Source organism: Bidens hawaiensis, unplaced genomic scaffold, assembly GCF_021521415.1.
Source record: "Bidens hawaiensis isolate Kalapana, Puna unplaced genomic scaffold, B.hawaiensis_p1.1 tig00016213_1, whole genome shotgun sequence".
Taxonomy (NCBI): Eukaryota; Viridiplantae; Streptophyta; class Magnoliopsida; order Asterales; family Asteraceae; genus Bidens; species Bidens hawaiensis.
The window spans coordinates 291,866-312,733 of NW_027492479.1; the positions used below are offsets into that span (position 1 = coordinate 291,866).

Below are 20,868 nucleotides of genomic sequence, written 5' to 3' on the forward strand. Positions count from 1 at the left end.
GTTATAACCAAAATGATTTCGTGTCATTTAAAAAAAGTATAAATTTTGGTTCAAGTCAAAATGCCATCAAAATGAGTTTGATAATTTAAAAAAAATACTTTTATTATTTCGAGTCAACGTTTGAGGACTTTGACAGGTCAAAACGCCTTCGATATATAACTGGATGTAAGCCAAATAAGTTTAGGTCATTATAAAAAAAAGTTTAGAATTTTGTTTAGGTCAAAACAGGCAACAAGTAAAATGAGTTTGAGGCATTTAAAAAAAAGTTGCCACTTTGATTCTGATTAAAAAACATGTTATAAGCATAATGAGTTCGAGTCATTTAAAAAAATGGTTTTGGTTTGCTCAAAACAATTATATGCAAAATGAGCTCATATCATTTAATAAAAGTATCAATATTGTCTATAGGTGGACACTAAATCTTTGGTCGTTTATAAAGGTTTCAAAAGACTCCCAAATAACTGTGACTAACATAGTAGATTTGGTTCCAGTTATAATGCTTAGCAAAATGAGTTTCGACCATTTTTTTTAATATTTTATTTTTTCATGTTAACAATCGAGGACATTGATATGTTAAAACGCATTCGAGTTATAGCGGGATGTAAGCCAAATAAATTTAGGTCATTATAAAAAAAAGTTTAAAGTTTGTTCAGATTAAGATGGGTAATAAGTAAAATGAGTTCGAGACATTAAAGAAAACTGTCAACTTTGATTCTGGTTAAAACATGTTATAAGCATAATGTGTTAGAGTCATCTTTAAAAAAATTGGTTTTGGTTTGCGTCATAACAATTATATGCAAAACGAATTTGAGTCATTTAAATAAAAAATCAAATCTTTGGTCGTGCATGAAGTTTTCAAAAGACTTCCCAAATAACGAAAACAGATTTGGTTCTGGTCAAAATGCTCAACAATATGAGTTTCAGTCATTTTTTTTAAACTACCAAGCCACGAGTATAAAACTTGGTTTTTATGATTTGTATAATAATTGTAACGTACAAAAGACATCATTCATTTTTTGAAAAAATCATATCATGCCATATGTTTATAAGATTGTAACTACTAACTTTTAAGCATATTGTCGTCATCGCAACATAGCGCGAGTATACTGTTAGTAATAATAATAATAATAAAATGATGCACTTGAACTTGCAGTTGCAGTTTCAGTTGTTGTTCCACCAGTTCTCTCTCTTGGGTTTGTTTCCAGAAGCGCCGTTTTGTTCGTTTATTATTACGGATCCCAAATTCTCATTCAATTCATCACCAGGTAACTAACTAATTCTTCTCCTTCTTCCTTTTGCTTTTCTTTTCGATCAATCAATCAATCATTCTCTTTAGATCCGCCGTAAGTAACTAATATTCCTTCAATCATCTCTGTAATATGTTTTGGATCATGCTTTTATTCAATCATCTCTTTTCTTAAATTGAATGGAAATGGGAACACATCACCATGGATTTCATAACTAAGCTACCCCGTACACCTAAGCATCATGATACCATTTGGGTGATCGTTGACCGTTTGATGAAAAGTGCTCACTTTCTGCCTATACAAGAGGCTATCTTGTCAGAAACATTAGCAAATGCGTTCATAAAAGAGGTTGTGGCTAAACATGGAGTGATGTTATCGATCGTTTCTGATAGAGATACTCTCTTTACTTCGAGATTCTAGAAGAAGTTCCATGAAGCTATGGGAACAAGATTGAACAATATCAGTACGGCATATCATCCTCAAACAGATGGGCAGTCTAAACGGACTATCCAAACCTTTGAGGATATGCTACGTGCTTATGTTTTAGATTTTGGAGGAAGTTGGGATGATCACCTGCATCTGGCAGATTTCTCTTATAACAACATCTACCATTCGAGTATTAGTATGCCACCGTTTGAGATAATATACCATAGACGTTGTAGAACTCCTGTATGTTGGGGAGAGATTTGTCAGAAAGACATTGGAAGCCTAGAAGTGTTGCAAGAAACCTCGTCAAGATTCGATCAGATCAAGGCGAGAATGAAAGCTGCTCAAGATCGTTAGAAGTCCTATGTTGATAAGCGGCGATGACCAATTGAGTTTAACGTTGGTGACAATGTGATGCTCAAGGTCTCGCCTTGGAAGGGAATTATCCGATTCAGGAAGAGAGAAAAGCTAAGTCCAAGGTACATTGAACCGTTCAAGATTATAGATCGAGTAGGTGAAGTGGCTTACAAACTAGAATTACCCGAAGAGTTGAAAGGGATTTATTCTACTATTCATGTTTCTCATCTAATAAAATGCCTAGCTGATGACATGTCACATGTGCCATTAGTGTCACACCCCACCCGAGTTGTTACAATTAGTAGACATTGAAGTTGATGAGCAGTTAAACTATATCGAGCAGCCTGTGGGGATCGTTGACCGCAAGGAAAAGTAGCTTCATCATAAAGTTACCCATTTGGTAAAAGTAATTTGGAAGCATCGTAAGGGATCAGATGCCACATGGGAAGTTGAAGAAGAGATGCGCAAGTTTTAGCCATATTTGTTTAAGTAATAATAAGGTTTCGGGGACGAAACCTCTTTTAAGGATGGTAGAGTTGTAACATCCGGTTTCCTGTTTCGGTTAGTAAAATAATAATCTTAATCATTATGAGTTGGGCTTGTGTTGATTGAGCAATTAAATAATATGGGTGATGGATTTGGATTGATAAGGAAGGAAGAAGGACCATGGGCTTAACCCCATGACCCACAATATATAAACTATAATTATTCATTAATCCATTCATTTCCACCCATTCCATACACCACCAAAACACACACTTAATCTCTCTCTATCTTTCTCTCTTTCTCTAGCCAAACCCAAGAAGGAAACCGATCCCGATCCGAGGTAATGATGATATGATCTTGTATAGATCCAAACCCGCTAGATCTAGTCGAGAAACGACTAACCGACACCCTCAACCGTTAAAGTCACGAGATACGGATGGAATCGGGTATAATCCTATCGAATGACGAGCATAGGGGTCACCCTAGCTCGGATCCGGATCGACCGGGGCGAAAAACTGTGAAAATGGTGTAAAAACACGTTTTTCCGGCAACCACCCATTTTTCCGGCACAACGGCGCCGGAAAGGCGGCGCATGAATAGGGAGAATGTTAGGGAATGTTCTGACATTCTCCGTCCTAATCCTAGGCACGTTTAACGAATGAGCTACGCCATTTCGTTAAGGAAGGAGTAACGAATGAGCTACATTCGTTAGCCCACTCACTACGGAGAGATGACGAATGAACCCTCATTCGTTGGAACGTCCATTCTCTATGAAAGTCCATTCTCTATGAATATTCATTTGTTATTAAAATTCATTCATTATAAAGGTCCATTTGTCATGAAGTTCCATAAGTGGCCATTCGCTAAGAAGTAACGAAATAGTCCATTCGTTATGAAAGAACACACTCGTTAAGAAGCAATGAACGAGCCCCATTCGTTAAGGAACTGGATAACGAATGAAGTTTGAACAAATGACAAAGAGTGTAACATCGTGAAAATTTTGGATCAAAATACCAAGTTTCAAAGTCCAAGGACTAAATTCAAAATTTTGATTCTCTGGCGGATCGCGATACGCGACGGGCCAAGCCTTAACGTCATCGCGTATCGCGATGACGTGGTCTGATAGCGCGGCACGTGTGCCGCCACGAGTCATCATGGGGCATGGTGTCCCGCCACGTGTCACCACGTGGCACAGCATCTACCACATGGCACTGCGTCAGCCACGTGGCAAGCTTACATCATGACTCATCGAAGCTAGTCGCGATACGCGACATCTTTTCTTTAGACCATCGCGTATCGCGATGGGAAACCGTTTTCAGCCTATAAATAGGTCATCAAGCCTTTCATTCTCACACATCAAATCACAAACACTTTCTCTCTCTAAATTTACACACTCTCTCTCTACCTCGGTAAACGTGCCACTGACCTCCTCGTTTTTCGTGCCAAAAACCCGACATTATACCTCGAAAACCGTGCCGACGTGGTCGTGTATCATGATGACGTGCCACTGACCTCCTCGTTTTTCGTGCCCAAGCCTTAACGTCATCGCGTATCGCGAGGACGTGGTCTGATAGCGCGACACATGTCCCGCCATGTGTCATCATGTGGCATTGTGTCCCGTCACGTGTCACCACGTAGCAAGCCTACATCATGACTCATCGAAGCTAGTCGCGATACGCGACGAATTTTCTTTAAAACATCGCGTATCGCGATGGTGAACCGTTTTCGGCCTATAAATAGGGCATCAAGCCTTTCATTCTCACACACCAAATCACAAACACTTTCTAACTCTAAATTTACACTCTCTCTACCTCGATAAACATGCCACCGACCTCCTCGTTTTCCGCGCCAAAAACCCGACATAATACCTCAAAAACCGTGCCGATCCCAAGGATTCTTTGAAGTACGTGCCGAACCGAGACGACCGACGTCCCACGTCGAAGTGTGTACCGACAAGTTTTGAAGACCGGTGAACCTCGTTTTACGTGAAGGAAGGTGTTGATCAAGATTCTCGATATACGTGCAAGCACGAAGTGTTTCCCGAGTATCTAGGGAAAAATAAACCAACCAAGGTAGGGATAATGCCCGAATCAAATATTAATGAAATATTAAAAGGCTTAGACCTTAGTCGATGGTATGTTCGATACCTCGAAAATAAACAAAAGAAAGTAAAGCAAAGAAATTATATAAAGATAAAGATATGAATATAGCTATTGATTATAGATAAAGTGAAATTATTATTTAAATGGTAATAGATAATAATAATAAAAGAAAAGGAATAAAAGAAAAATAAATGAAATAATCTTTATTAATAAATAAAAATAAAAGTATTATTTAAAAGTGTTTTAAATAAGTAAATGAATATATATATTGTTTATGTTATTAATATAAACTAAATGATGTATATATATAAGTATACATTTTTGGGAAAACGTGGATTTTAGAAAAGAAAACATGTCGGACTAAAGGTCCAAACATAAGAATAAAAGATACATGATTTGAACTATAGGTTCAAATATTATAGAAAAAGAAAAGTATTTTGTGAACTAAAGGTTCAATAAGAAAAGAACGAGGTAAAGAATATGCAAACAAGACTAAAGGTCTTAAGCTAGATAATTGATTTGGTAATAACAAATAGTTATACTCGTACTATAGGTTCGAGATAACAAAGAAAGAAACATCGATCAGTGAAGTGAAACTGAATCGTCAATAAGGTGAATACGCCCAACGTTATAAACTTGTTTAATCGAGTCAAATAAATGAATTACATGAGATTACGTATTTCTAAAACATTATAAACAAAAGTAATCGCTAGCCCTCAGGCTGTCATGTATGTTTGTTTGGATCCTTACATATGTGGTAAAAAGTCGGCGGGCACACCGCGCCACACCTGGTTATTAGCCTCTGCCACGATGTGCTAGACCTAAGTTACGTCCGAGTGTGGGTAATCATGTGTATACTGATAGTATCTAAGTTATCGAACGTTGCGGTGTTTGTTGAGTGGTTCGTGTAGAGCTTTATTTATAATTTTGTTTTGTTTAAAACTTGATTATTCTTAAGCCACAATGGGCCGGACCTATGTTATGTCTCGAGGGGTAATTAAGTAAATAAAAATATTTTCGCGTCAACATGTTCACCAGCATATAGCTGAACATTTCAGGAAAATACAGTGTCAAGAATTAGAGTCATTCATGAAGTGGATGTTCGAAAGGTATAGATGGCTCAATGTTTGAATTATTAAAATAACACGCAAACTTAAACAAAAATTATAAAACAAATACTTGGGTATTTATTACCCAAAAAACTTTTCAAATAAAAGAATTTTATTTATAACTGTTTCAAAAAATATTAATATTTTATTTTAAAAATAAAAAGTTTTCCGCTAAAATAAACTCTGATATATTTACAAAACCGGTACCAAGTGTTGGTCACACGCCTTGGCCCTAAGTCGGGATGTGACAGAGAGGTCCCTGGACTTAGAGTAAAATGATTTAATTACATAGAAGCCCTTGGACTTTATTAATTAATGAAGAATACTTTAAAGGTTAATGAGTAACGATTAACTAAACGGTTAAGGATCAATGAAGTGAAACCGGATTTGACACTTAAGACTGATTAAGCAAACAGCTAAGAATGGCCAGAGCGGTATTTAATATTGTGTTTATTAAAAAGTTAGTCACGCACAACTAAAGAAAGAAATAACCATTAACGGTGAACGTAACAGGACGCATGTGAGTTTCTAGACCCATTTTCCTTGTTATGTTTTTGGGGCTGTGTCCATACTCAATGTGAATGTTAATACACTTAACTTAAATGGTAAGTGTATGTCATAATGATATATGTGATAGTTATATTTATGTTATGAACGAATGCTTGTCGGTACATGAACGATCTTCGGATATTACACGTATTGTCAAGGGAGGTAATGTGTAGTAAGTATGGAATGAATATGTATGAATAATGTACGTATGCTAATTTAAATATTGAAAGTATGAATGAAGGTTATAATTATAAGGACAAAGAAGGGTAAGGTATGGTTGTATGGTAAGAAATGGAACCGGACCCTAATAATATTTGAGGCAAGAGGGAACTGGGCCATAATAATACTCGAGGAAAGTAGGGCGTAATGCTCTTTAAAACGTATAAGTATGAACATGACAGAATGAAAGTATGAAAGTATATTGTGTGAACGAAAGTATGTATGTATGAATGTTGTATAAAGAAAGTAATATGTGTCTCCGGATACATATAAGTAAGGTAGCTAACGTATTGTATGATTAACTAAAAGTCATTCAGCGTATCTGACTTTTAGTATGCACACAGGTGAGTAGAATGTGGCAGTTAGCTTGAGGAGAGCACATGGCAGAAGAATAAGAAGCTGGCATCTGAAGAATAATGATGTATTTATGAATGATGTTTTTTTATGAAAGACAAAAGATGTTTGTTTAAGACAAATTTTGAAGTGTTATGACATGTTTATTGAAAGTTTTTATATCCCGCGAAAGTTTTAATTAACTCTGATATTTAAAACTGTGTTTATGAGTAAACCCAACGCCCAAGTAGGGCACCGGGACCGGGGCCTTACACCAATTTTACTTGTTATCAAATGTTTTGGGGACACTTGCGTATCATTTATCAAATTATTTATCTTATTATTTCTCAAACGCAAACTGTGATCTTTGTGTTGTGTATCAATTGGATAACTGCGTGTTACTTGCTATTTTCTTAGTTGCTTACTTGAATCGCATTCGAAGAGGTCCAACATAATCTCATTATAGTATGATCATACGACCGTCGTCGTGGTCGGAGCCCGATCGCATTGGCAATGATTTCACCGACACTCATTACTTGCTTAACGATTTCATTGTTTATACTCATAGATAACAGTTTTGCCTATTTTTATTCATTCATTTATATCATTATATATTACCATTTTTGTTTGCGTCATAACTGGTTATCTACTCACTCAACATGTGTTTTTGGCAAATATATATTTGTACGCATTTGCAGGTTATAGATTGGATTGCCTATCGAACTGAAGCTCACGTAGAGATGACTTTAGGATAATAAACATATACAAGAATAGTTGGTTTTGTATTTGTAATTTTCTGTATTTTTGTTGTACTTAAATGTTGTTTGATAATAAATAAATTAATTAGATATTGTCGCTTTATAATTTCAAGATAGTACCTTAAGAGCTATGGGCAATCAGCTCACACCCCGACATTTCCGCCATAGGTTGGGGTGTGACACTCATATATTGTTTTATATTATTCGTTTATAATATTTATATATTTTTTGAATTTTAATTTTATTTATTGTAAGGAAGTTAATAATATACTTAGGATTTAATGATAAAAGGGTTTCATAAATAAATGAGAGGGTATACCGGTTTAAAAGTTATCTGAGTTTAGTGAGACCCATAACCCGCTTATTATTCTTTTACTATAAAATTGTTTCTTAGTTATAAATAATATCTTTTAAAAAAATGGATTTTATTTTTTTGTATATCCCTATTTTATAGGATTTCATATCAAATATTTAATAAGATTAATTTTTAATATAATGAGATCTTATAACCCGTTTAAAGGCAATATGGGTTTGGTGAGACCCATACCTATGAATTCGGGTCAAATGCATGAGAAACCTTCATTTAAGAATAAAGCAATCTGGTGGGTTGAGAGAATTTAGGGAGCTTTCGTTTATATATATTTAAGATTATGATTACTCATATATTTCCGAATCCAATAATAATAATAATAATAATAATAATAATAATAATAATAATAATAATCTATACTATATATAAAGATAAGTGAATGACTTTTTAAATTTTAAGAGGTACAATCACTATTGTATAAATACAATCACTAATGCATAAAATTTTAGAAATTTAAAGACAATATTGTAACTTTGACATCTTAAACGGCTAAGAATGCTTAATTTAGAAAATAGTTACAAAAATAATCCTTCAACTTCAATAGAACTTTATTAATTTATAAAGTAGTTACACATAAACCCTCTATCTTTACCCATTTTTTTGAACGACCAACTAAGTAACGCCGGGTACTCCGTACGCGGCCCCCATTGGCTAAAGGTAGCCCGAGCCGGCCACTAGTCCGGACGGACGGAGCCCCTTGAGGACCACCTATTGAGGGATTCACCGGATAAAACCCAACCCCACGCCCGCCAAATGGCACGACAGCGAGGAGCCGGTTACCCATTTAATTGGCAAGTTCATTTAAAATGTTTATTTCTTCAATATCTTTTAATATATTGTGTTTTAAACAAAAACAAACTTACCATTGCAACATGCTTATTTTTGTTGACGTTTCAATGTGAATTTTGTTTTATTTTGAGGTGTTTATTATAATGTACAAGTCAATTAAGCATAAGAGTACAACTCAAATATGCAATTATGAACCTAAATTATAATTACAAATTTAACCCTTCATCTATACTTCTCTTTTGTAAATTTAATTAATAACTACTCTTCAATCACCTTAAGTTTACCCATATAATCATCTATATTCTTTTTCTTGGTTTTTTTTTCGTTTATATCTTTGAATATAATACGTTTTAATTGATTTCAAACATACAATCACGACGTGTTTATTTTTGTCGATGTTCCAGTGTAAGAATATTGGTACACATCTTATAACCAAAATGATTTCTCTCTCTAGGGTTTGTTTCTAGAAGCGCCGTTTTGTTCGTTTATTATTACGGATCCCAAATTCTCATTCAATTCATCACCAGGTAACTAACTAATTCTTCTCCTTCTTCCTTTTGCTTTTCTTTTCGATCAATCAATCATTCGCCTCTCTCTCTTTAGATCCGCCGTAAGTAATTAATATTCCTTCAATCATCTCTGTAATATGTTTTGGATCATGGCTTTTATTCAATCATCTCTTTTCTTAAATTGATTTATGCTTAATTAATTCATTTACACAGAACAATTGATTGATTGAAGTTTTCATGAAATGCGTTGACTAATCAGTTGTTGACTTTGTGATTATTAATAGTTATATCAGAAAGAGTGTGTGACAATGGAAGTTACTCAAATTCTGTTGAACGCACAATCCGTTGATGGGTCCGTTCGCAAGCACGCCGAAGAAAGCATCAAGCGCTTCCAGGACGAAAATCTTGCCACGTTTCTCCTCTCTCTTTCCGCAGAGCTCTCTAGTGAGGATAAGCCCGTTGACAGCCGGAAGCTGGCCGGTTTGATACTTAAAAACGCCTTGGATGCAAAAGAACAGCATAGGAAGTTTGAGCTTGTTCAAAGATGGCTGTCGCTTGACGCGGGCGTTAAGACGCAGATAAAGACCTGTTTGTTGCAGACGCTGTCTTCCCCTGTTTATGACGCCAGATCGACTGCTTCGCAAGTGATTGCCAAAGTTGCTGCTATAGAGCTACCGCAGAAGCAATGGCCTGAACTTATCGCTTCCCTTCTATCGAGTATTCACCAGGTTCCGGTTCATGTCAAGCAGGTGGCTTTAGAAACACTTGGATATTTGTGTGAAGAGGTTTCACCGGATGCTGTTGAGCAAGATAACGTCAATAAGATACTTACGGCTGTCGTTCAAGGTATGAATCCGTCTGAGGCTAGTAATGATGTCAGGCTTGCCGCCACGCATGCATTGTATAACGCCCTTAGCTTCGCTCAAGCGAATTTCTCAAACGATATGGAGCGAGACTATATTATGAAAGTTGTTTGTGAGGCGACGTTATCACCGGAAGTGAAGATTAGGCAGGCGGCTTTTGAGTGTTTGGTCTCTATTTCATCCAGTTACTATGAGAAAATAGCTCCGTACATGCAGGATATTTTTAACATTACTGCAAAAGCGGTGAAAGAAGATGAAGAACCGGTTGCCTTGCAAGCTATTGAGTTCTGGAGCTCGATATGTGATGAGGAAATTGATATATTGGAAGACTATGGTGGTGATTTCACCGGTGATTCTGATATTCCTTGCTTTTATTTTATAAAGCAAGCTTTACCTGCACTTGTACCGATGTTGCTGGAGACGTTATTGAAGCAAGAGGAAGATCAAGATCTAGATGAAGGTGCTTGGAATCTAGCTATGGCTGGTGGTACGTGCCTAGGGTTGGTGGCTCGAACGGTTGGGGATGACATTGTTCCACTTGTGATGCCTTTCATTGAAGAGAATATAACAAAACCTGACTGGAGACAAAGAGAAGCGGCCACCTATGCATTTGGTTCAATCTTGGATGGCCCATCGCCTAATAAGTTAACTCCGCTTGTTAATGTTGCTCTTAATTTCATGCTTACAGCTTTAACGAAAGACCCGAACAACCATGTAAAAGACACAACTGCTTGGACTCTTGGAAGAATATTTGAGTTTCTTCATGGTTCAACTATGGAGACACCTATTATTACTCAAGCGAACTGCCAACCGATCGTTGCAGTTCTTCTCCAGAGCATGAAGGATGTCCCGAATGTTGCTGAGAAAGCATGTGGGGCCCTCTATTTTCTCGCACAAGGTTTTGGGGATATCGGTCAAACTTCTCCTTTGACCCCTTACTTTCAAGAAATAGCACAATCTTTATTGTCGGTTACTCACAGGGAAGATGCTGGTGAGTCTAGATTAAGGACCGCTGCTTATGAAACATTGAATGAAGTTGTGAGGTGCTCTACTGATGAAACAGCGAACATTGTCTCACAGCTTGTTCCTGTTATCATGATGGAACTTCATAAAACCCTTGAAGAACACAGCCTTTCTTCGGAAGAAAGACAAAAACAGAATGAGCTACAAGGCTTACTCTGTGGGTGCTTACAGGTGATTATTCAGAAGTTAGGATCGTCTGAGCATACCAAGGCTCTCTTCATGCAGTACGCGGATCAAATCATGAATCTCTTCCTTAGGGTTTTTGCTTTCAGAAGTGCAACCGTTCATGAAGAAGCGATGCTTGCCATTGGAGCTTTAGCTTATTCAACAGGCCCGGATTTTGCAAAGTATATGCCTGAGTTTTACAAGTATCTGGAGATGGGCCTTCAGAATTTTGAAGAGTATCAAGTGTGTGCGGTAACTGTAGGTGTGGTGGGTGACATATGTCGGGCCTTGGAAGAGAAGGTATTGCCATGGTGTGACGGGATCATGACTCAGCTTCTCAAAGATCTTTCGAGCAACCAGTTACACCGATCGGTCAAACCGCCAATTTTTTCATGTTTTGGTGATATTGCAATGGCGATCGGTGAGAACTTTGAGAAGTATTTGATGTACGCTATGCCTATGCTCCAAAGCGCAGCAGAGTTATCTGCTCACACATCAAGCGCTGATGATGAAATGATCGAGTACACCAATCTTTTGAGAAATGGAATCTTGGAAGCATATTCTGGAATCTTTCAGGGTTTTAAGAACTCTCCTAAAACTCAGCTGCTGATTCCTTATGCTCCTCATATTGTCCAGTTTCTTGATCTGATTTATATGGAGAAAGACATGTGAGTAGTTGTGTTTATTTGTGATGTATGGCAAAGTTTTGTTTTTTATTTTGTTTCTGACTTAATATTATGTGGGTTTTCTTAGGGATGAATTGGTGATGAAAACTGCAATTGGGGTGCTTGGAGATTTAGCTGATACACTTGGAACTAATGCCGGGCCGTTGATTCAGCAGTCACTTTCAAGCAAAGATTTCTTGAACGAATGTTTATCTTCAGATGATCATCTGATTAAGGATTCTGCTGAGTGGGCCAAGTTGGCAATCAGTCGGGCCATTGCCATTTGAGCATTCGGTACATACTTTCTTGCTTCTTTATTTCTAGGTCCCTGCATGCATGCATATGGGTGAGTAATGTCTGATTTGAAACTAAATTCATCTGTGTCATCCTGGTCAATTTTGAGTGTTGAATCGGGTTCAGTCGGCTGTCATGTTTGTGAGAGCTTGCACTCGGGTCCTTCTTCTGTTTGTTATATACACAAGTCGGTTATTCCCTCATTTTTACGCATCAATTTATTTTATTAAGTTTCTCCTTATTTCTCTCATTTTTTGGATGGAGCAATTTTGAGTCATGCATCAGTTGGTGTCTTGTTACCGCCAAAGTCAGATTGCATCTTCTTTTTCAAGTCAACGGGTCATACAAAGGGTTGTTGGTCAAAGGTGAAGTAAATATGGTGTTTTATCATGATCGTCACGACGCAAGTGGTGTGTGTGTGTCACAACTTGTCATTGAGGTATGATTTGAAATCTTCATCGTTTCATTTTTTATTATTAAGTGCTTGTGTAATACATTTTTTATTTTTAATCGGCTTGTTTTCTAAGAATGTATGTGTTTTGCAACTTTTAAGTATGTTTTTATGATGTTTAAACTACACATCAAGTATTCATGTTCGGTTTTACAAATATGTTCACGCCTAGTGCTTTGCGCTTCGGCTTTTTGGACCAAAACGCCTCGCCTCGCTTAACGCTTTTTTAAACCAAGATTTTAATATGTTAAAACATCATGAGAGAAACCGGAAGCCATGTTATACATAATACGTTTAATACCTCATCAAGATGTTTCGTCTTTCTGGGCTGTTCACACATTCAGAATCAGCTCTAATCAAATTTTTATAAAACATCAAATTTTATGAAACAAGGCCAAGATGAAGTGTCCAACGTTTCATTTGGCTTCTGTTACGAAGTTAACCCGATCTACCAAACCAATCCCATTTCTTGAAACATACGTACGTCCCCCGCTGACTGGGAGGGCCGGCTAGAACGAAATGAAGTAGATGCTTTTACTTTTTTGAGTTATTGTTTGTGCTTTGGTAATTTGATGATCCTAACTAAATAAAACCTTTATTAGTCATTAGAAGTGAACTAGTGAAGAATTAATTAATCATTTGGGTTAGCAATCAGTCCTTGTGTAGTTGAGTTCTAGTAGGCACTGTTTTGAAACCCGGCCAGGCCCGGCTGGTCGGACCGGTCCGACCGGGACCCAGTCTCAGAACCGGGCCGGGTGAGGCATTTGACCCGTTTTCGAAAAACCCGGCCGGGTTTGGCGGGTGGCGGTCAGCCCGGACGCGGTGACCCGGCGGGTCGACCGGTAAAACCCATTTTTTATTAAATCTAAAATGAAATGTGTATGGTGGGATTCGAACTTGGGTCATTTCCTAGATAGAAGCTTTAATAATTACCCATGAGCCAACCAACCAAGCTTCATTGATGTCTTTATTGATCAAATATATATCATATATATTCAAAAAACAATGTATGAAACATAAATAAACATTAAAGTTTGTTATTATTATTATTTTTTGTTATTATTAATTTTTAAATGTATATGAATTATATATAAATATATATATATTTAAATTATTTATGACGTCATCTGGGTCAAACACCGGTCCGCCCTCCCGGGTCGGTCCGACCTTTGACCCGGTAAGACGTCCGGGTCGACGCCCGGGCCGGGTCTGAAAACATTGCTAGTAGGCTTTGAATCCAATACAGAAATTTCTAGAAATTAAGTTCATGTATGTCATCAATTCCATAGAAACATCTAATCTAATATGAATATTTTGGTTAGGTGCTTAGGTTTAATGACCTAACTTAATCATGAATATGAGTATCGATGTTTATAAGCGAATTTGAGTTTGTGTGAAAATTTATGAAAGCTTATGTTTAGCATTCACATCCCAATCTGTATACCTGGCTTTATCTTATATTTTGAGATATATGTTGAAAAACCATGTACATCCCATTCTTTAAGCTTTATATTTTAACTAAATTTAATCGCAAAATGTGAGCACACACCTTAGCATAATTTCCTGCAGACGGCTCCGGTTTCACACGGTTTTCTTCCATCTCCTTCAAGTTCTACTCGAATTTTCGTCACATTCACCGTCTCATGTTGCCGAGTAAACAGCAAATGGCCTCCGAGTAAGCTGTTAAGTTGTTCTGCGAAAGGATTAAATAAGTAAGCTGTTATGAGTTGGCAGACAAGAAATTGCAAGTTGTGAACAATAGGCAATTTGAAGGTAAATTGGTCATACAGTTGAATTTAAATTGATTGCAGATCAAGTTGAGAATTAATTTGAAATGATCACAAAAGTCAAATGAAAGTCAATAGTAATTTTTTTAAGAAGCTTTGCACTCACTTGGTTAAAAAGGTTATATTATTTGTAATTCTGAAGTCTGAACTACATAAATCTGTTGCAGATTGTTTGACACGCGAAAATTAGTTCAGTTCATTAGCTACATCTCTTTTTCTAGTTTGTCATGTACCTATTACAAATTGCTTGAATTATACGCATATATGTGTGTCGGGGCATCTCAAATATTCAATTCAACAAACAGGTTGCTATTATTTAGTAGCCCGAACAGTGAATCTTTTAAATTGAAAATTTGCCAATAAATGAATCTTGTAACCTGAAAAATGTATCTTGACATGTCTAGGCCTAGAGTAAGTGATCATATTTTTAAGATGGACTATCCTCGATCTGAACCCATCCTAACCTGGACCCATTCTATGCAAAACGACCCAAAAATCAAATAGTCAAACTTCTATATCAATCTTAGAAGTAAATGACAATAAGATAATATAGTTGATAGTTAAAATTGTAGATGGAAGAAAGAGAAAGAAAAATAAAAATAAAAAAATGAATAAAAAGATAAAAACAAGGAATGGGATGTCGGAGGTTTTTGAAAAATGAGATATAAATATAAGGGTCGATTTTTTTTAGTTGAATTATATCGGTATGGAAGATGCCCATACACATCATAATAGTTTTTGTGATAACGAGTTGTCTTGTCTGTAATTCTACAAATTAAGCCGTTTAGAATCCACAGTTTCGTGTTTGATCATGACAAATTGGATGTCTATAGATTATTTTAAGTAATTAGAGCTAATTTTGTCACCTAGATGGTGAACTATTTAATTGTGAGCTTTCTTTGTTAACCTTTAACCAGCCATACACTAAATGTCATTATTAAGGATACATATTAAATATTCTGTCCATCAATTAGCAGGAACCATTGGACCAAGCCACTGAACATTCCCAACAATAACTACCAGCTCTTTTGACCTTCTGAGACAATTGAATAATTGCAATGTTTCTACATCACAGTCACTAAGTCACATTATAAAATATCACTCAAAAGCAGTTTTGAACTGTGGAACTAGCATGATACAACACCACCATCACCAACATGGTTAATTTTATTGAATGTTCTCGTTCGTCAAGACATGGCTATGTTGAACCGACATTCCCTTACACCAAAAGTATTTATGTTAATAGGATACTGTTATCAAACAGATATGATTGGGTTTAATACATGCTTGAGGTATTATTACACTATTTCTATATAAAGAAGAGGGTACTTGAAGCTTTGCTTTATTTGTCATCATTTTGTTTCCAACTACCTTAGTGAAAAGTTTACACATTTGTAAACAATTTGGGTGATCAATAATTTGGCATTTTGGCCTCATAAATGAAAACAGTCATAATTGAGTTGCAGTGACCTTTTTTATGGTTTTAACTATAATTTATTTATTTTAAATAAGAAACTTATATATGTACACTTTACCTATTGTTTGAATGTATAGTGATTATAACCACATAATCCACTCTTTATATTTCTACTATCAAGCATTACACTTGTATGTTTATTTAACTAAAATGTTATTTTGTATTAAACACATCCACTTAAAAAGTATTTTATCAATTATTATATACTTATCCCATGCTTGTTGAGTAAACCAAAGCTTCAAGATTCCATTTGAGACTATTTGTTTGTGCATGTCTATTCTAACAACCAAGATGCACAAATTGCAATATAAATATAACAAATACATCTTACATATGCTCTACAGTCTACAAACCAAGAAAACTTAACATGTAAATTGAACCATAACGAAATCATCTACAAAACCGATCGGGCATCACTTACCCTCTGATAATGAAAAGGGGACCCGACTTTCTTCTTCATGCGATGATAGATAAGATTCAATATTCATCCAAATAAGTGTAAAGCGTGTCATCTTTCTTGGACTTGCGCCTACTTAGCAATGCCTTGAGTAAACGTTTACTTTTACTTGGTATCTGATTCTGATCGCTCTCTTTATATCTATCTCTATCACTAATAATACGCATCGAAACTGATTTTGGAGACTCCGACAACTACACAAAACCAACCGTTACATTCAAAAGATTACTACTTTCCAATTTCAAAATTAGTAGCATTACTTAAGTTTTCAACTAGTAACTCATAACTACCAAAAACTAACTATGATCTAGACTAATGAAACCGATTAAATTATTTTATTATACAAAGTATACCCGAATCCATTTGAGTGTTGACTGTTGAGTTTAGAATGTTTGACCAAAGTATTAGACTTACCTTTTGCTGTACTGAATTAGGCGTCACGGGCCTACGGGAATTGGGCGTTGTTGGCCTTGAATTTGCTCGCGAATTGGGCGTTGTGGGCCTAGACAGAGATCCAATACGCAGCAGAGAGAATCTTCGTGGTGAAACCGATCTCTTTTCTGATTCATCATCCAAATAATATCAGCTATGTATTCATCAGTAAAAGGGCATTTGAATTTTCTTTAGAAACCAATTAAATATAATAAGCTTTTAATACTTAGATAAAACATATTCCAATTCTGTTATTCATTCTATTATGATAATTCTTAATAATGAAAGCATTCATACCTAAATCTTTTCTGGTCACTGCGCCTGTAAAGGCGAACGATCCAGGTTGGTGGGACCCTCGTGGAGACGGTGACAGGGACCGCCCTTTTCTACATTTTTTTTTTTAAATATTAAAAATAAGTTGAATCTTGAATACAATAAACAAATGAAAGAAAAACAAATATATACCTAAATGAAGATGGAGGTATTTCTTTGATTATAGCCCGAACAGCTAGACATCAACAACCAAAAACAGAGAAAATAAACACATTTTGACGTATTTAATTAATTTATAAAACCAAATTATTTATTTACCATTCTTAAATTCATGCCAATCATCTTCATCATCCAAACTGCACCCTTGGTACTTTGATTTAGTCCTAATCCCACCTTGCACAGTCTCTCCAACTGAAGTGTTTATTCAACAATAATTAATTAATTACCACGTTTCATAACCATAAAAAAAGATAAAAAAACAAATGTTAATTACCTGGAAAAATGTATCTTTTATGGTACTTGGGAACATTAATTAACGAAGACTGCTGTGCAAGACCTTCGTGATCAAAACACCCTTGACATATACTAAGTCTCTGAAACACAAATAATCTTGTAAATACTTTAAAACAACAATCCAAATGCCACACGCACTTAGATAATAATGTAATTGTAAGTTTCTACCACACCTGTTGAATACATGACACGCGATGCTCGGTTTGGGATACTTCATAAACTTTTTCGCCTAACAAGTCATTAACTTTACTGGACACTGCTCCTAAATGGTCAACTGTGTTGACCAGAGCTTTGATGGCATAGTCTTTTAATGTATCAACCACTCTGCAGTAATAAAAAAGATGTAATTACAAGTACAAACCAAATAATTACTTTCTTTAACTAAATACTTACAGTTGTTTTTGGTCATCATTAGTGTAGGATAATTCAAAATATTCAGCAGCTGCATACAATTTTTTTCTCAGATTCTTCAAATCCTGTAACACAATTAATCATATAATTAATCTTACGATAACTCGATAAAAATGATATGATGAAATTGCCTTGAGACTGTCAGAAAATAATAAGCTTTGCTGCATCGCTATCTCATCGAAGTTGGCTGGTTCGCGTGGGACCGTCAACGCATCAGATGAGGTTAGTGTCTCCATTCCCTAAAACAATACAAAATACTGAGTTTTCAAATTTCAAACCAAATACACAAATTTAAAAAAGTTGAAAAACCAACATCTGATGTTGGTTAAGGTTCCTAGTGGCCATTTTCCAGTTTCTAGTTAATAATACACTATTTTAAAGATTTGGTTGATAACAGCTAAAGAATTGAACCATTTCAAGCAAAAACTCCATACAAGAAAAATAATAATATATTTAACAAATAACAGAATATCATAAAGATAAGACAGCAAATGTATGTAGAATCCTTAACAGAAACAAAAAGTTTGCATCTTTCCCTATAGATTCTTGAAAAACATAATAATTCTCAGCAAACCAACAAAAACCCACCACCAAAACATCAAAACTTATAACATTACAATACACTTGAAAAAGAACAAAATCACCAAGAACAGAGTATTAAAGCAATACCTATTACAATTCTTGCATAAAGATTCAAACTTTCACAAAAATATTGCAATTTCACAAAACCCACGACCAAAACACAACAAAGATGTCTGACCTGATGATTAGAATTAAGAGTAGAAGTAGAACAGCCAGTCGGGTAAAGAATTAGAATGATTAGTAACGGATGTTTAAATTTGGCAAATGAGAATATGAAGGGCATTTAGTAGAGAATAATAACATTAAAAAAGGTATTTGACTAAAAGAGTATAGCAATTATTCAGCTGGGGTATGTATCTGATTGTGGAGTTCAAGAAAAGTAGAAAACTTGAAGATTAAGACTTTAAAGTGGGAACAACAAGAGGAGAGAGAGGCATAGCATAGCATAGCATGTTTATTTACAAAATCATATTTTGACTTTATAAATATTATAATTTTAGTATATGTAATACTCATATACTAGCTTGGTCTAGTCCTGACATAATTACTAGCCTGGTTTAGTGACAAATGAGTATTACTCATACTAAAAGGTTATGGGTTCTAGTCTCATTTGAGACATGTTTAGTTCTATTTTATTCACATTATCACTGGGTTTATATTTAAAAATTTGATGGAAAAAACCCAGGTTAGAGAAAGTCAAAAAAACACAGGTGATGAAGATGGTGAATGGCAGGAAGAGCAAAGGAGTAAAAGAAATCATCATAAGAGAAAGGTGGCTACCCAAAGGAACGTCCCGGAGTCGGTAACCCTCTTTGTGACAAACCTTCCTGACGGGTTTTCGGACATCCGTTTCAAGGAACTTTTCATGAAATATGCAAAACTAGTTGATGCTTATCTGGCTAGAAAGAGGGACAGAGCCGAAAATCTGTTCGGCTTTATTCGCGTGGAGAAATCTACCAATATCTCAAACTTGCTGTCAAGAATAGATGGTCTGCAAGTAGAAGGTGCAAAGATTGGGGTACAAATTGCTAGGTATGCAAAAAGGGTGGCTAATCCGGGTCCGGGCTCGGGGCCTGGTGGTACCAACAATCATAATAATCAAAATCATCAGTCAAAGGAGAATGGTGGCAACGCGAAGATATTCAGTTCCGTTGGACAGAGTTCCGTGTCATATAAGGAAATCCTTTCCAGGGGTTCGTGTATGGCCACGGTAAACATTCCTAACGAGGAACTGTTGGCTGCAAATGTATGGAAAAACTCAACAATTGTGGGCGAGGCTAAAAGTCTTTCAATATTGGAAAACATCATGGGTCTATTATCTGAAGTGGGGTTAAGAGCGGCATCGGTCAGTTATGTTGGCGGTCTACATGTTCTAATATCGTTCTCAATTGATGTTCAAGCGAATGTCTTCCTTGAAGAGAAAAAGGAGTCTCTAGACGAATTATTCTCGAGCGTGAATGTTTGGAATGGTGAAGTTATCAAACCCAAAAGGCTTGCGGTGATCAAAATAACAGGGGTTCCTCTTCATTTATGGGATAAAGAAACATTCAATCTCATTGGGGCCATGTTTGGAAGGGTTAATAGTTAAGAGATAGTATTAAGTCTAAATAGTTAAGAGATAGCCATTAAGATATAGTCTCTTAATGACTAACAAAAGGCTATCAAACAACCCCAAACAAAATAGACATAATCAATAAGATATAGACGTACATAATCCTCTTAGCCACCACTTGGTAGCAGGGGTCCGAAGCGTCACCTCAATCTGGAAATCTCTCTTTTGAAAGGTTGATGGTTCTATCTGATAGGTGTGAAAATATTTGTGACGTTATTAAGCTCGCTTGGAGAAGCGAAGCATTTCTCGTTCGCGTTACTGAAGATCCAGTCGTGTGGTGTCCATCTTTTATCACCAAAGACCAGAGTTCTCATGGAAATTCCTACGATGAAGGTCTGGAAGAAGGTGAAATTCCACCGGTGTCGGACGCCATTTCCGATTACCAAGTTGCGAAGAAGGCGATGAACCTAGATCCCCCAATCTCCAAGGAAGTTAATAGGGCGACGCATGCGTGTACGGTTTCTGAAGGTGTTACTGTTGGTGGGACCCAAAAAAATGATGATGTTTTGTCAGACCCCACTACGTGAATGGATATTGAAAAAGCAAATGGACCCACGTTTTTTGAAAAGATCTCTAACTTGGAAAATAGGTTGGTGTTTGAAGAAATCT

At 36.1% G+C, this 20,868-nt stretch overlaps 2 protein-coding genes across 2 annotated transcripts; one reads left to right on the forward strand and one right to left on the reverse strand.

Annotated features, from left to right (window-relative positions):
• The first annotated feature begins 9,562 nt into the window (after positions 1–9,562).
• On the forward strand, positions 9,563–12,287 carry LOC143551001 (importin subunit beta-1-like). The gene is made up of 2 exons (XM_077041543.1): positions 9,563–11,973; positions 12,059–12,287. Exons 1-2 carry the CDS (start codon positions 9,563–9,565, stop codon positions 12,255–12,257), a joined length of 2,610 nt encoding a protein of 869 aa, XP_076897658.1. The 3' UTR covers positions 12,258–12,287.
• A 3,755-nt stretch (positions 12,288–16,042) lies between these two features.
• Positions 16,043–19,074, reverse strand: LOC143551003 (protein ABIL2-like). Its single transcript, XM_077041544.1, has 10 exons — positions 18,826–19,074; positions 18,197–18,304; positions 18,048–18,130; positions 17,828–17,978; positions 17,635–17,734; positions 17,460–17,552; positions 17,334–17,376; positions 17,166–17,254; positions 16,851–16,996; positions 16,043–16,630 (listed from the first exon to the last, which is right to left on the reverse strand). Exons 1-10 carry the CDS (start codon positions 18,928–18,930, stop codon positions 16,457–16,459), a joined length of 1,092 nt encoding a protein of 363 aa, XP_076897659.1. The 5' UTR covers positions 18,931–19,074; the 3' UTR covers positions 16,043–16,456.
• Between the last annotated feature and the right edge of the window lie 1,794 nt (positions 19,075–20,868).